At 37.1% G+C, this 17,168-nt stretch overlaps 1 protein-coding gene across 5 annotated transcripts; it reads left to right on the top strand.

Moving 5' to 3' along the window:
- Nucleotides 1-2,007: 2,007 nt before the first annotated feature.
- LOC131692057 (gamma-glutamyl hydrolase-like) lies at nucleotides 2,008-16,896 on the top strand. Of its 5 annotated transcripts, none has more exons than XM_058978904.1 (4): nucleotides 2,008-2,475; nucleotides 7,884-8,369; nucleotides 8,635-8,888; nucleotides 16,678-16,896. In XM_058978904.1, the coding sequence occupies exons 1-4, from the start codon at nucleotides 2,228-2,230 to the stop codon at nucleotides 16,746-16,748; spliced, it is 1,059 nt and encodes a 352-aa protein (XP_058834887.1). In that variant the 5' UTR covers nucleotides 2,008-2,227; the 3' UTR covers nucleotides 16,749-16,896. The 5 variants fall into 5 exon arrangements, with proteins under 5 accessions (XP_058834887.1, XP_058834885.1, XP_058834889.1 ...); XM_058978902.1 differs by having other exon boundaries at nucleotides 8,635-8,990; XM_058978906.1 differs by having other exon boundaries at nucleotides 16,683-16,895.
- Nucleotides 16,897-17,168: the final 272 nt, after the last annotated feature.

The raw sequence follows: 17,168 nt of genomic DNA, 5'->3' as shown, positions 1-17,168 counted from the left end.
TATCAATAAATATATAGTAATATTTGGATAATTAAATAATCAGAACGAGCTCACCGATAATAAATCTGGGTTTTAAGAAAATCCTACTCCAAAGCGACCTCCACCTTGTTTCGATTCCTAAGACAGTTTTGGTGTATGCCATCCCTTTCATTTTGTCGGCAACTGCTGAGATGCTTCGGACGAGACCACGTCCGGCGATAAAACACCAGAGCTGGCATATCTGTAGAAGCTAACAGAAGCTAGCGTAGTATTTAATAGTGCCATCACCATTGCTTTTGCTGCTGTATCGGCATCGATTATGATTGGATGTTCCGTACCAATTAAGATGTTGAAGACGATATGGTAGTTGAAAATTGCTACTAGTGCAATCTAAGTTTTATGAGTGGCTATAAAACTATCATAAAAGCACAATTGTTACTAGGGCTACTGTTACTGTGTGGGAGCTCTCTTTAACTTAACAAAAATTTAACTTAACTTTTAACCAAAAGAAGGGGCTCACAAACTACGAGAACTTTTCCAAAGACATAGAGCGAGAGAGAGTTAGTTTAGTTTTAGTAAATTCTCAAAATTCCTGCTAAATTTGCATTCTGGACCACTGTGCATCGGTTGTATATCCGACCGACATACAAAGTTAGTCGTTTCAGGTATTGTAGTAGGTCTTATTTTATACCGTTTTGCCTTAGACGGAATAACGACGCGGGCGAATTATTATAAAATAAGAATCAGTTGTTCGTGACCAAAGGCCAAATACATAATTGTCTTTAAAAATAATAGCAAAATTTGTACACGACCTTGAATTTTATGGATATATCGATTATCGACAAACGTCTCGGGACACGAAGGGTGATCGCTTTTCGTTATATTGTATTGTTTTTGGCGTGTCGTGTTTCACCAGAGTAGAGGAGCAGGGAGTAATAGGGTTGTTCATCTGCCGTTTAGTTCAATTAAACATAGACAACACTCCCGACTGTCGGCTTTCCGGTGCTTATATATATATATATATATATATATATATATATATATATATATATATATATATATATATATATATATATATATATATATATATATATATATATATATATATATATATATATATATATATATATATATATATATATATATATATATATATATATATATATATATATATATATATATATTTTTTTTTTTTTTTTTTTTTCAAACCGGGCATTTCAAAGTAAGCTCGATAAACGATGGGTCTATCATAAATTCTCGGAAGCCGATTGCCCGGAGCGGTAGACACATGGTAGCACTGCTGAGAGCTGCGTGGATCGTATCACTCATCAGGGTGAATCCAGATTTGTGTATCTCTACCCCATCCTACTACCAAAAACTCCTTTCCGTGGCAAACGGGGAGATGCAGATACACGATCTCCATAACAACGCTTGTTACACTAATATTCCTTCCCTTCCCCGACGTGTCTGGCACCGTCATTGGCATTTCAAAGTATAAAACTCTCGAAACGTGCACATTGAGGATGTATAGCTACTCGTAGGCCCAATTCGTTGATTCTCCGTTCAATTTCGCTTCTTCTAGTCAATCACGGAGTAGCAACTACAAATCGTACGGTCATCATGCTCATGAAATAGGCAAAATTATGAACATTTGAAATTCACTATTTTGTATTCTGATATGACTACTATCACATGGAAAACTATAACATTTGGTACAGTGATCTAGAACGCAAAATTTCTAAAACCATTTATCACGCATTTTTATATGGCATCTTCGTTATAAGATAAGAGAAAATTATTATTCTTGTGGCCGAAGATCTTATGACTGATTCACAGTCCCAGACTTACTGTATTTGCAACGGAGTTCCGTAAGCCATTCACTCTGCATGGGGTAGACTAAAGATTCCGCCATGTGTAGAGATAAGAATTTTGTTCCCTCTTTTCAGCCATATTAATCATCACATTTAAATTGATAAGCATTTAAATAGTGACGTGAACAATTCTTCGCATGCAACCTCTTCAGTTCGAGCTCAGTATTGTGTGGGCAGTCGTCCAAGCCAATTCGTAGCGCAACGGGGTGTCGTTTATTTTAATTCGAATCATTCGCGATTTGCTCGCACATTTCAAATGTGAACAACCTTCCGAACGGTGACAAAGTGTTTCACTATATCATACAATATTCTGTTCTGGTTCACTACGTTTTACACCTTTGCAACGTTAGATAAAACTAAGCATATCAGTGCGGAAAATGTTTGTGTTTAGTTTTACAGTGGTGGCCCTTCTTGGAATCATAGTGATAGTGGAAAGTGCAACCGTAATCAACTCTGGGGAACGGTCGCCAATATTTCAGCTGAACGATGAACCCGTGATTGGCGTGCTGGCTCAGGAGATGTCCTACTCACTGGCCGCCAAGTACGAAGAAGATTACGAAAGCTATATTGCTGCATCATACGTGAAGTTTGTCGAAGGAGCCGGGGCACGCGTTGTGCCGATCTGGTAGGTACCGCGTCGGGAATTCCTCAGCGAAGTGTTGAACTGTAAATATTTGTGTAACGGTCTATTCAATAGATAATGAACAATACAGATGTATATGCATTTATTGTCACTTGGGGCGTTACTTCTATCAAAACAGTTTGGCTGTTAATTACGGAAAAACATGTCACTAGAATGTTTAAAATAATTTTCATTTTCAAGTAATAATACCCTTACAGACAGCACAATTCGTAAAACAAACACGCCGATGACGAATGATAACCTGTGCTACCTTCAGGTATTAGCAAAGATCAGGTAGAAGTGTCTTATGGTTAATGAATCGTGTTCTACAAGATCATCAATATCAATTTGATGTATGATTAAGAATAGCACATACCTTCGTGGGGGGTTAAGGTTAATTCGTTAAAAAAGACATTTTTTAAATTGTGGCGATACAGAAAGTGTTAGTATATTCAATCAATTTCAATCAAATAGTGCCACAACTGAACAATATTTTCTCAAAATTTTATTGCAAAATACTGTAACTTGAACAAGTGACAGTGAATCTTCGGAGACGCAACTTGTTTTGCGGTGTACACCATAACTCAAAGTCTACTAGAATAATCCTTTGAAATTTTGCACAGCTCTTCTCCACAATATACCTTAGATAATGACAAGACCATTTTATTTGCTCTTAATTTTTAAATTTTTTGTTCGTCTTTAAAGCCAAAAACTAGTTTTTTTAGTAAAAAAAATTGTTAACATGCTAGTGTTGTGCTACTGGAGTTGTAGATATAGGGTCTTGGAAGGGTTCTCCGTTAGAGTCACTCGCTACAATGGCAGACGGGACGGGAAATATCTCCCACTAAAACACCGTTTAAGGCCAATTGCAGCGGGCTGTGATTCTGAATGTGATATTCATTGTACGGTTCAAATATGTGCGGGCATAGGGACCGTCCGCGAATATCATCGCGAGCGTTTGTGCGTCAACGTGTTCGATCGCACGGGTGTTCGTATGTCGCGTGTATGTAACTTTGCATGTATAAATTAGATTTTATTACCGTGTGTCCATTCGTTTATTCGTGTATGTTCTTGGATGATCATACGCGAACCATGAATCTGAGACTTGATTTTCGGTGTGCGACTCAGATGGTAGAAGAGAGTGACCTCTTCCATATCACTAGAGTTCCCGGTCATTTTTTTATTTTAAATATATTTGACAAGGCTCAATGCGTTAGCACAACTGAGCCATGGATCTTCCGTGTTTTTACAATATGTTAAAATAGAAAAAATATCGCTACAGTCTGTTCTTCGGGTCTTGTTAAAGCATCTTACTACTACGTGTTGAGATCCTCTTCGTTTGTGGTGAAATATTAGGTGCGTTGTCTGCCGCACCTTGGGGGTCATTCGGTCCGTGTTCTCTCGTGTTTTCGTTTATGTCCGTGTCGTCATCGGTACTGCATTCACGTTGCTGACGGTCGGATGATCTTATTTGTTGTTTGTGCTTACGGGTCGCTATTGTAAATCCTTCTTCATCGGTATTTGATTCCTTATTGGTGGTGTTGGTTGTTGGTTTGGAAACATTTGCTGTAATCGTTGTTACTTCGTTGTTGGTAATGGCAGTTGGTTTACTGGTACTGAGTTCGATCGTTGTTGAGCTGGGGTTAGTGAATGCCCGGTCCGCAGTCGTTGGTTTACCAACCGGTTGTGGTTTAGCATACGACGACTGTATACCGGCTTTGCTCGTATCACGTGGAATTTCCTTAGCAGTCTCTGCGCAAGGTTTCCCGTGGTGTAGCGGCTGATCACAATATTGACATGTATAGGAATCTGCCCAGACGTGATTAGTGTTCGTTGAGAATATTCAACACCTTGAGGTGATGTGCATGTGAAGGTCAAATAAGAGGGAATAGGTTTTGTCGGACGCATTCTCACCACACGAACACCGTTGCGGAGTCCTGGGAAGAAGTTCCTCCAAGTATCTTCCGTAACACTATTCACCTCTCTGTATTTTGACATGATTTTTTTGATATCGGAGGAATGAGTACGTGGTGCCAGGTCATATATCTTTATTTCAATACTATCAACATCTATATACGTTGGGATACTGTATAAAATGTCATTACATTCGACGACGTGTTTCATGTTGTTCTGAGAAGCGAATGGTTCTGCTTGACTAATGTTTTTGAACATAATCAGTACCGCATGTCGTAAATGATGGAATTGCACCGCATTAACTTCTGCTGCGTTGAGCTTCATGTTCACTTTCAACATTTGCTCCACTTCACGAATTGATGGTGTTACCGGACATTTCGAGAAGTCTACAGCAACACAGTTTGCCCGCAATGAGACATACTCTTGCTTTGTATTGTCACTCATTGTTTGTTCACGTTTCACAGCGAGATAAAAAACCGAACTGAGTTCCCTGTCATGTCGCCATGGAACGTGTTGTCTAGTGGATGAGCGTCATTTTAATTGGTTTCACTGAAGGCTCGAACCTAGGCTACTAGGACCCAGTAGGGACTTCCGGAAGAGCGCACGAACACGTTTGTAGGTTCGCTATTGAGACCGCGTTTATAAAGTTATAAGTGCTAAGCCGTTCATTTAGTCACCAGGGTGTTTTCATATTTGCGAGATCGCGGGCGTAGGTATGCTTGGATGATCGCGAAAGGCCCGAGCGTTTGTATGTTGACGTGTTTGTGAGTTTCACTAGCGTGTATGTAATATCGCGTGCATAAATTCAATCTTATAACCATGTGGCAAGTCGCATATTCGCGTGTATTCTTAAATGATCCCACGCGGACCGTGAAAGTAATGCTTAATTTTCAGTGTATGGTACAGATGCTACAAGAGAGTCAGTTTTCTCATATCAGTAGAGTTTCCGGTCATGTCGCCATGGAACGTGTTGTCTAGTTCTAGGATGCTAACACCGAAAGAAGAGATTTCCAGACGGGACCGATGCATTAAGGGGTTGAAACTCAAAAAATCGGAAAAAATGTATTGAATATTCTGAAAGTACATGTTTTTGAAAGTATCTGTGCATTTCATCCAGATCAGAGCACTAGATTTCAAATTACAACCATTTGTGGCGAGCTGATTCTTTCACGAGCGAAATTAACATACAACTTTAAACGCAATTATCTCGGAATGAATTTTTTTGAAAAGTACCGTTGCGGTGAACGTGATATCTCAAAAGTTATTCATCCGATCTTCATATTTTTTTTGAATTGTTTGTATTTACATTCTCGTGTACTTGAAGGGTTCCTTTTTTTATCAAAATTTTTTCGATTCTTTGCAATGAATTTTTGTTTTAATATTTGAAACACCAAAAAACTCAATTTTTTGGTCATTGTTTTTTTTTGCAGCAAAACAATTTTCTATTGGGAAACCGATCCGTTCAAGTACACCACAATACATTTTTTTCAATAATCTTTTTAGTTTTTGGATTCCAGTTGAGCGGTTCGGCTTAGAGAGCGTTCACTGCAAACCTCTGTCAAAAAAACACGCTTCGGGGGATGGGCCATAACTCCGACAACCTTAAATATTTTTTTTCAATTCAACTCGGTTTTTCTGTCTTCGATAGTACTACCAATGAACTGGTCGGTGTTAAGTCAGACCGGACTAAGTGGCAATATGTTGATTTCGAGAAAAACGAGTTTGAAGTTTCAATCGCCTTTACGTTATAATTGGAAATACATTTTTGCCATAATTCTTTGTTACATATTTCAAATCTGGCAAGAGAATAATGTAGCTGAAGAAATTCTTTATCCAGTGCTATGATTATCTCATTTTTTGATGTTAGTACTTTTGTGATTGTCATCGTAGGTGAGAATGATAACACGGTGCTACAGTGATTTTGTACTTTTCAAATAATCTAGTATAGATTGTATATTTCGCGAAATGCAACACAATACAAAATTTGAAAAAGGTTGTATACTCTCAAAATGTTGATTTATGGCAAAAAAAAAACTATTTTTCAGAACATTCTGCATTAAAAAAAAATTCTTCTTGGTCATTTTTCAACCGATATAAAGTTTTTTAAGGTTTCTAGGAAGAAGAAATTACCTTTCTAAGGGTATGCTATTTTAAGTTCTTTTGTCAAAGATACTTTGCGGTTTTGGGTCAACAATATAAAAACAACCATAATTTTGCGATTTTTCCATGAAAATTATGAAAATTACTCAACATTCTTCTAAAGAAGCGCCTTTTTGTTTTAATAACATTTTAGAGAGAGCATTCAATTTCGCATTCAATGACCTATTTATTATCAAAATCGGTTGGAAAATGACAGAATTATTTATTACTTTTTTTTTCTAAATTAGAATGAACACTTGAGGGGTTAGTGAGATACTGTCTCGCACTATAAGATGCTATAACTATATCATCCGTATTTTTTCTAATTTCAAGCTCAAAGTTCACACACAAACTTTTGAATGTATACATAATCAAGCAAAAGAAATCTATTTTTTGGAAAACTTTTATGAGACTGTCCCCTTAAAAGTTCATGCGAGCAAGTCTCTAGTTTGGAAAAATAATAATTTAAAATTAAAAAAACAATTCCTTACTACTTTTAACAAATTAACATAACATAGCATACCGCTGGAAAGGTCATGTCTTCTTCTTTCTAAAACACTTGGAGAATTTAAAATCTGTTAAAAAATGACCGCGTGGAAAAAAAATTCGTGCTGAAAATCCAGAAATATGTTTTTGTGCCATAAATCAAGATTTTGAGGGAATATTAAATTGATCAAACGTGGTTTTGTGTTGTATTTGACGAGATCTACAACCTTTAACAGACCACATTAAAAATACAATTAATTTATTTATTTCGCACCGTGTAATTAAGACAACATCCAAATATTTAACACATTTATTCTGATACAAACATTAATCAAAATATCGCCATGCAGCAGATAGTTTCCTAAGTCTGGTCAATCTCGATAATACTTCATAAACCTAAATCACAAAATAAACAAGCTAATTCATTTTGAATACTTAATAAATTTTTTAAAACTTTTACTTCATTGTAACTTTCCAACAGATTTGGTTCAATTATTACTATCGGTTTACTTAAAGATCTCTTACTCGACATATTGAAAAAAGAACACTGAAAGTGCTAGCTGATTCATAAGCGTAATCAAGCTTCATGAAACTTAGCTGAAGACACCTAATCACCCGAATCGACATTTGTTTTCAAAATGTTCGTAGAAAATCGATGAATGTTTTTCATCACAAAAACCATGCCAGCGTATTTCAGATACTTGTCGCAATTGATAAAAATGATTTCGTTGAATATTGTATAGTTCACTATGATGTTGGATTGATTTTTAGAAATGTGCGGTATATCTCCTGAAATTACCCTAACACCCCACAACTTACTGCTAGTTTTCACATATAGAGTAAGACATTTATTAAACTTTGCATTCCTGCAGGATCAACAAACCGCGTACCTACTACGAAACCATCCTATCAAATTTGAACGGCGTCCTACTGCCGGGAGGTGCCACTTGGTTTAACGTATCGAACGGATACGCCGATGCTGGGCATCACATCTACGATATAGCGAACCGATTGAATGACCAGGGCAGCTATTTTCCAATCTGGGGTACCTGTCTAGGTTTCGAGCTTCTAACATATTTAGCTGCCAATGGACAGGAACATCGAGCGGCCTGTAGTTCCAACAATCAAGGGTTACCGCTGGATTTTAAGGAAGATTTTAGAAAGAGTCGTCTGTTCGGGCAAACCCCCGATGATATTATCGAGATATTGGCTAACGAGCCGGTAACGTCCAATTTCCACCAGTATTGTATCACCGAGAAGAACTTTACGGCGTACCAGTTGGATCGTGAATGGACAGTGATGTCCACCAATAGGGACTGGAATGGATTGGAATTTATTTCCTCAATAGAACATAAAACGTAATATTCTAGCAATGTCTATTGCCTATACAATCGGCCTTACTCTGCGCGTCGTGTGACGTTCCACTTGATTCTTTGAGGTGAGATTCTCCATTGCGGTTGAATGGGCGTCTCACGTCATCCGAAGTGACTATTCAGAATTGGGTGAGAAAAGTCACGTAGAGTGAGGTTAGATTAGTCGTCTCACGTCACACGCCGCGTAGAATGGGGCCGAATAACTATTAGCATATTATTCAATAAACAAATTTATATTTAAATTTTCAAGGTTACCATTCTACGGCACACAGTTTCATCCGGAGAAGAACATTTACGAATGGGTTCGCAACAAGAACATTTCGCACACTTCAAACGCTATCAAAGCTACCCAGTATTTTGCGGATTTTTTTGTCAACGAAACTCGCAAAAACGATCATCAGTTCAGCAGTCAGGATGACATCGATCGACACGTGATCTACAACTTTCCGGTTTTCTTTACCGGGTTGAAAAAGTCTGCGTTTGAGCAGTGCTACTTGTTTGAAGGTAACGTAGATTATTTGGACAAAGTTCCTCCGGTATATCCAAACCACCCGGATGACGACGGGTCAGAATCGGCTGGGCATGGGAAAAATTTCGCTACGTCAGGTGTGTACTATGCTAATAGCATGTTAGGAATTGCATGTATGCTGGTTATTTATTGGTTAGATTACTAATACTTTTTATTCGATAGAAACTAATGTGATAATATAGTACGTGATACTTCCACTAGTTAAAACCTAAAATGCGCAAAGGGTTGGAGTTACGAGCAATGAAAGTACGGATCCAAACGGAGAAGATTGCAAGGATAAACAGTTTCGATGTTTGAACGACAAACACTGATAATATATATTATGCACAAATCCTTCGATACATAAACTACACCAATAAACTGATTTGCAACCTCGCATATTTCACTGTCTATACCACCCATGGAAACCATTTGCCTTCATATATTATCATCATTCGTCTTCATATATTATCATCACAACTCTAAGCGTACCTACAAAATTTTTTGAAGGCAATGCACTAGAACTTTTTGGTTAAAAGGTATTGTAATGGATATTGTGAAAGCAGTTATTATCTGCACCATGATTAGTCCGTACAATTCGATTACAAGCGAGCCAAACTGGCACCACCTCTGACGATGGAAGCAAACTGTTTTTGTTTTAAGGGCTGGTCCCTTTGGCTTCAAACGTAGACTGAACCAAATACAAAACCGGGGGTCGTATGCGAGTACGGCATCAATCGTGTGTTACAGTCGTGCTAGCTACACCAGTACGTCTTGTCGGCTGCATCCAACGTTTGCTGAGAAAGAGTCACTATGCCGAGCACCAAAGTATTTGGAGCTACCCGTAAACGCTGGCCGTGATAACAAGTAGACCAGGATCATCCCCCATCATCTGCAGCTGAACAAATTTCTCTTCGGCATGACTTATTTCCCAAAATGTTTCCTAGTATCCAAGCCATTCTGCCGCCAAAGAAGACCGAAAAGAAACTGAAGAAATCGACTACCCCCGGAGCGAAGAAAAACGCTGGTGGTGACGGTGAGAAGGCCATAAAGCCAAAGGCTGCCGCTAAGAAACCGGTAGCGAAGAATGGGAAAATTATAATAAAAAAATCAAACCGCAATCCTGGCTGATAATTATCGCTTATGATTTTTTCGAAAATTCTCACTGCCGATAAAATCATGCCGTGATCAGTCTCTTAACTATCAAAGGATCATCTCATAAAAATCACTACCGATTTTTTCTTGCCCTCTAGGGACCATTCATAAATTACGTAACGCAAAAATTGCCCAAAATTGACTCCCCCTCCCCCTATGTAACAAATTGTCACAAATTTTTCCATCCCCCCTCCCCTGTTACGTAACAAATTCCAAGGAATTTTTTTTTATTCGATGAAAACATGTTACGTAACGATCTAGTTAACACCCCCTCCCCCCTATGTCACAACTTGTCGTACCCCCTCCCCCCCTAAAAGCGTTACGTAATTTATGAATGGTCCCCTATCAGTAGTGATTTTGATCCTAGGGGCAAATCACTTGTGATGCATTTTTAAAAATCAGCTAAATTAAAATGCATTTCTTTCCATCAAAATAAAAATTCTTAATGTATTTTGCGTTGCGTGTAAGACGTCAAAACCCTACAAAAAACTAGTCCTACATTCAACAAAACGTCGAACAAAGTGAATCAGCATAGGACGTTTGTCAAACAAACTTTTCTACGAGGGAGCGCAAAGTTGATGCAAAAATGGAAATTACATGCATTTTTTTCTAATTTGATGCAAATTTGTTATACATTTCTAGAGTGATCTACCCCTAGTTTTGATCTGTGGTTGAATTTGATAATTGAGAGGGTGATCACGGCATGATTCTAACTATAGCGAACAATTCGAAAAAAAATCACAAGTTTGAATTATCAGCCATGATTGCGGTTTGATTTAATTCTTGGATCAATGATCATTATCTATTTTCGTACATTATGGATATGTTAGGGGTGTCAACGAGCCAAACTATTTTTTTTTTTGAACATTTTGGGAAAGTGTTTTATATTGTAGGGCAAGTTGAATGCTGTTGAAAATCAAAAGTTTTGGGCATTTTTAATGCACAGAGGGATCCTCCAATGGTCAAAATGGAATTTTTTGAACTTGGGAAAGTGTTTTATATTGAAGGACAAGTTGACGGCTGTTGAGAATCAATAGATTTGGATATTTTCAATGCAGGGGGTTCGCCGATGCGTCAAAACGGATTTTAACTTCTTGGGAAAGTGTTTTATATTGAAGGCCAAATTATTGGGAGTTGAAAGTCAATAGTTTTGGACATTTTCAATGTACAGGGGGGGACCGCCGATGTGTAAAATGGCATTTTTTCAACTTTTTGGGAAAGCGTTTTATATTAAAAGACAAGTTGATGGCAGCTGAAAAACAACATGAACATTTTCAATGCACAGGAGACTCCGTCGATGTATCAAAATGAGAATGTTTTCAACTTTTTGGGAAAGTGTTTTATAGTGAAGGGCAAATTGTTGGCAGCTGATCAATCAACTGTTGACATTTTAAATGATTACAAATATTTAACAGTAGGGGCTTTTGATACATGTTTAAGTAAAGGAGACCGACCTCGATCCAAGGGGAGAGTCGCTTAGAACAATGTGCCATACACACTGTATCACTTACGGTAACACGATATGAGATTACGATTCACAGTAATACACGATCATTTCACTCTTTACCACAATGTGTGGCACACTGAGGCACACTTCTGATAACTCAAAAATTGTCAACAAAGTGTAGTTAAATAATCATAGCAACCATTGCTTTAGTTTTACTGAACACCATGGCACATCGTGGCACATTGCGGCACAAGCCACTACGCTGTTTGTATGTGAGCATAATTCGATTTGTGCTAAGTGACTATGTCCTTGCCTCGAACACATTTTCAATGTAGATTTGTTTTTAAACAATATGATTTTTTCCCTATGTGAAGGGCGAGGTTCTATAATTGGCAAAATAGTAAATCCTTTCTGGAGCATATTTTTCTTGTCTTAGAGATGCAAAATAAGCAAAAACCAAAAAATGTTTTTTTTTTATTTGGCACTGGAAGACCCACTTAAGGGAATTTTTACGAAATAATCAAAAAGGATTACAAGGCTATGTCAGGGAATGATAGAACATTTTAATAGCTTCAATTTATTTAAAAGAAAGAAAAAATATGTCTCGATTTTGTGAAAATCCCCATTTTATCAGACTAAAATAAACCAAGGGGGTGAAAAATGGGTTTTCACTGTATTATTTATATTGGTAACGTGTTAAAGGTATATATCAGTTTTATATAAATATTTGCGCAAGATTTGTAAGACAAACTTTGTAATAAGATGTGTCTTTTGCAATACAGCTGAAAATCAATTACCCTGGCTTTGATTTTCCGGGGTAAATGATTCGATTATTCGTATACTAGAAAAAAGAAAGTAAATAAGCTGGGGGTCATCAGTTTCTTGGCTCCAGTTTAATTTACGTGGTGGTGTCACATATCAAAGCTAAAGTTTCTTTTAACTTTCATTCAAGTTAGAAGAGTGAGCGCTGTGCTTCCACAAAGAGATCTTTGTTCTTGTCCTTATAGCATCATTGCGTTGACCAATGTCTTACCGGATTGTCAGGTGGTCATAATGCATGTAGTCTTCGCAAACTCTCCGACCCATGTTTACCACACAGTAAGCATTTTCATAAATATTATGGAAATGCAGTTACACTAACATATTTACAGAACTATTTAGATGAATAAAATATGCAAATATTGGATAAGAAGTACTGCTGGCTGAGGGCTACATAACCTAGCATTCAACTTTGCTTGATCTACCCGAGAATTAAAATCGCCCCCAGTGGCTACCGAATGTGGTTAACCTTTTCTTGAACAACTTTTTTATACCGCATATAAGCTTAAAATACTATTTGTCTTTAGAACTGTTGGCGTCATGAAACGCGGAAAACCTGTTTTAAGGGGTTACATATGTTGAGTTCGGCCCAAAAACATGAATTTTAATTCTTCTATCTTAAATTTTAGGTTCTTCTGAATTTTTTATAGAGATCAGAGTAGTAGACGCAAAGTTAAAGCGTTTTTCATCTTGCTCCCTTACGGAGGCGTGGTTTATATTTGCAACTTTGAACGCGATTATCTCGAAATCATTTTTGCCAAAAACGTCCTTGCGATGACTACGATTGCCGAAAAAGTTTTCAACCGATTTAAAGACTTTTTTAAAATTGTCCTTGATTTAACTGCCGTGTCCTTAAACGATTCCATGCTTCCGTCAAAATTTTTGTATCAATGTTATAATTTTTTTAATAATTTTTTCAAGTGAAAATAGTGTTTTAGGAAAATCGTCCCCGTTTCCAAAAAAAAATGTCTCAATTAATCGTTCAACGACACCACAGGTACCTATGCTAATGAATTTTGTTTAGTTTTATGCTTTCAGTTTAGCTGTTGGACTGAAATCGTAGTCACGACAAAATTCTTTGAAAAAACGCGTTTTGCGGAAATTGCTGTAAAACGAGGTTGTTTAGCAACAACATGGACTTGAAGAGGTTAAATATTCCATTAGAATTTTGAGCATGATTCAATTGAAATCATAGGCTACATAACGTCAAAATTTCATCACAATGTTGAAGGGGATAATGCAAGAAGAGCTATATTGTTTTAAATTTCACTGAAACTCTGAACAGGATATTCATCAGAATTTTACACAGGATTTCATTGAAAATATGAACATGATTTTATCGACTAACAGTTGCTTGAATAAATCATAATCTTCAGTAGAATTCTATCTTGAGAAGGATTCTACCAGACTTCTGAGAAGCTTTTCTCTAGAATCCTGCATCAAAATTCAGAGCAAGAAAACGTAGAAATACGGATAAGGATTCGATCGAAATTATGAGTTAGATTCCATTGGAATCCGATCAGAATACTGAAAAGCATCCAAACAGAATCCTGATAAGCATGTCATAAATATCCCAAGAGAGTGCCTGAAACCGGTCGAGCAAAGTCGGTTTACTGATATTTTATGTGTCATAAATGCTTGCAATATCCAATACATGTATTGCAAGAAAAAAGAGCTTTAAGTTTTGAAAATGATGCATATTTGGCAACACTGCCCTTTAAAACTAGTTTTTTTTCAACAATTTCCATCTCCAAGCATCTCACCGATTTATTCTAGTGCAAACAGTGCCGAGATATAAACAGAATATAAACAGAAAAAAAAAACAATTTTTTCAACAATTTGGAGTGTTCACATGGATTGAGGGGTGGTTCAATCGACACAATTATTTGGGATATTATATATTGGTTCTAGATTAATTTTTTCAAAATTAGTTCTAACTCGCGAAGGCCGATTCAAGTTTCGTTTTTTTGTCATTTTGCGCGGAATAATCCATATACAGCGAAGACCCGTTTTATCAGCCCCTTTGTTTATTTTTGACTGACAAAATTAGGACATATTTTTTTCTCTCTTTTTTTAACCCATTATAATCCGGGGGTTTCAAAAAGTGAGCCAAATGCAGTGATATCTTCAATTCCACCAAAAATGTATCAAAGATTATGGGAAAAAATAAAATCACCGCTTAAAATGGTTTTGAGAATGAAAATATCTCGTGCAAAAAATTTCGTACGCTTAAATAAAAACAACAAATTTTAAGCTGTTTTACATAGTTTTTCGGATTTTCTGATAGACAACACTTCTTTTACACCTTTAGGAACGTTATGTCACATAATGGAATTATTAGCACGAATTCCAACAATAAAATTCAATTAAATGTATTGCTTACTTTTCAGCCGCCATTTGCCCCAACTATACACGGTTCAAAAATATAAACAAAATTATAAAAAATGGCAGTTGTCTTGTTTCACAATGAAATATGAGGTGCAATGATCCCATTAGTGCAATAATAAAACAGTTAGATGCCAAAATTCTGCAGTAAATACGCGTTAAACGATGGTTAGTTATGCGTATGAAATTTCATACGCTAGGATATAATGGGTTAATAGACCGAAGTGGTCAAAATATTGTTAATAGTCCCTAGACGTAGCCACAGAACCCTTTCTGATTATTTGGCATAAATTTCCATTAGGGGGGTATTACATTGTAGAGTTTTAAATATTTTTTTTTCATATTTTGCACGTTTAGGGCAAGAAAAATATGCCCCAAAAAGGATTTACACGAATTTGACTTGGTTCGTCTGCTAGAGCTCATCACACATATGTCAATATGATGCTGACAAAATCGGGTTAAAAAGCTGATAAAATCGGGGATGACGAAATCGAGTGAAAAAACTGATAAAACCGGGGGTTGACAAAATCGGGAGCTGATAAAATCTGGTCTTCACTGTATTAACTTTTCTAAGTAATACATTGAACAATTTTGAATTGCTCGAAAAATAAAAAATAATGAATAATGCAATCTTCAGCTTTAAATTATTGTAGACACACAAAAGACCCGATTTTATCATCCCCCGATTTTTTTACCCCCAATTTTGTCAGCTTTGACCCGATTTTGTCAGCCTCATATTCATAAAAAAAAAAGAAATAAACAAAACACTTCCAAAAAATTGAAAATAAATCCATTTTTCCACATCGGCGGACCCCTCTGTGCATTGAAGGCGACAACCCTAAGCCAAAAAAGGCGCCGCACCTGCCAAAAAGCTGCCCGAAGATCACTATTACTAATTAACGGATTTTCCTCTCATCGCCGAACACGTGCTTTTGGCTCCAATATATAAGGTAATGTCAGAGATACAACCGGAGTGAAGTAGAATACACTTTGGGCTGTTAATACGAATGCTGGAAGTTTTACTAAATGTACTAAACTGATTAAAGGTTTAATTAATTAAAGGTTTAATTTGACCAGTATTTCGGTATTTCTAATAAAAAACCGAAATAACGGCACACGTATATCGAATGTTCTGCTGTTGCCTTTAAGCGGAATCCCAATGCTTCGGCCAGGAATGTGGCCAAAAGATTAAACTCCAAGTCTTTCGTTCAGACAGCCAAGGACCGGGAAGGACTCCATACGTACAAAGTGCAGAAGGCTCCAAATCGTGACGAACGGCAAAATGCGGTGGGAAAGTCACGGGCCTGGAAACTGTACACCCAGATGCTGACGAAGCTTCATTGGCTCATCATGGATGATTAGATTTACGTCAAGTGGGACTTCCGGCAAATTCCTACTTCGCCGCCCAGTACAAGTTTGATGTGCCGGAGGAAGTAAGGAAGCAGAAACTGTCAGTTTGCCAATAAATACAGGATTTGGTATGTGACAAACGGAGTGCGTCGTTCGTGACTACCGGGACTGTAAACGGGGAGATCTACTTTAAGGAGTGTCTACAGAAGGGTCTGCTTCCTCTGTTGAAGCAATACGAAGGACCTACTACTGGCCGGATCAAGCTTCGTGCCACTATTCAAATGTTGTCCTGGACTGGTACGAAGCCAACAGGGTCACTTTCGTACCCAAGAACATGAACATGAACCACCATGTAGTCACCTTGTTCCGTAGCAAACAGACGAACGAGCTGTACCAAGTACACAAGCATGCTGAAATTGGAACACTCATTGAAGACGGAAGCCTGCATTGGGTGTCGATTAATTATTGCTACTTTTGCATGCTTATATCTAAGAACTTACCAGTCATAAGATTAATTTTTCTGTTGGATTTCTTGATATTTTTGCTACGACTTTTGAGCACTTCGCGTTTCAAAACAATTGGCTTTCAGGCTATCAACAACGCAATAATTTGATTTATTTCAATTTCAGCGCAGCGTTATATTGAAAGAAAAAAGAAAAAATGTACTAAACAAAAAAATACTGGTTTGGACAAGTACTGATAATAGGAAAAACTCGAGTCGTTCTTTGCAAATTGAAACGCAAATAGCTATATTTCGAATAGATGTAAAAATTACCATCCCTGATGATCGGAGACAATTAAAAAAATAAAACATGACGATAAGGAACCTACATACATATTACGATTGTTTTTTGAAAGAAATCCCCACGAGCGAAATAAACAAAAGACAATTATCTGCAATAGACGACAAAGACGCTGTAATTGATAGCAACGACGATTGGGCAAGTAAAGAAGATAGTAGCTGTCAATCATTTGTCAGCAATGATTGGCTTGGATGCGTTGCATATAGCAATGATACGCTGAAAACGTTGCTCGCGTGATTCCTCAAAACAATAGTCACAATTCAATTCACGCATTTTTTAATATTTTTTACTCGTATATTTTAATCATCACTATTTTT

This window comes from Topomyia yanbarensis, chromosome 3 (assembly GCF_030247195.1).
Source record: "Topomyia yanbarensis strain Yona2022 chromosome 3, ASM3024719v1, whole genome shotgun sequence".
Classification (NCBI taxonomy): domain Eukaryota; kingdom Metazoa; phylum Arthropoda; class Insecta; order Diptera; family Culicidae; genus Topomyia; species Topomyia yanbarensis.
The sequence above is the reverse complement of the archived record's forward strand: the minus strand, read 5'-3'. Positions and strand labels throughout refer to the sequence as shown.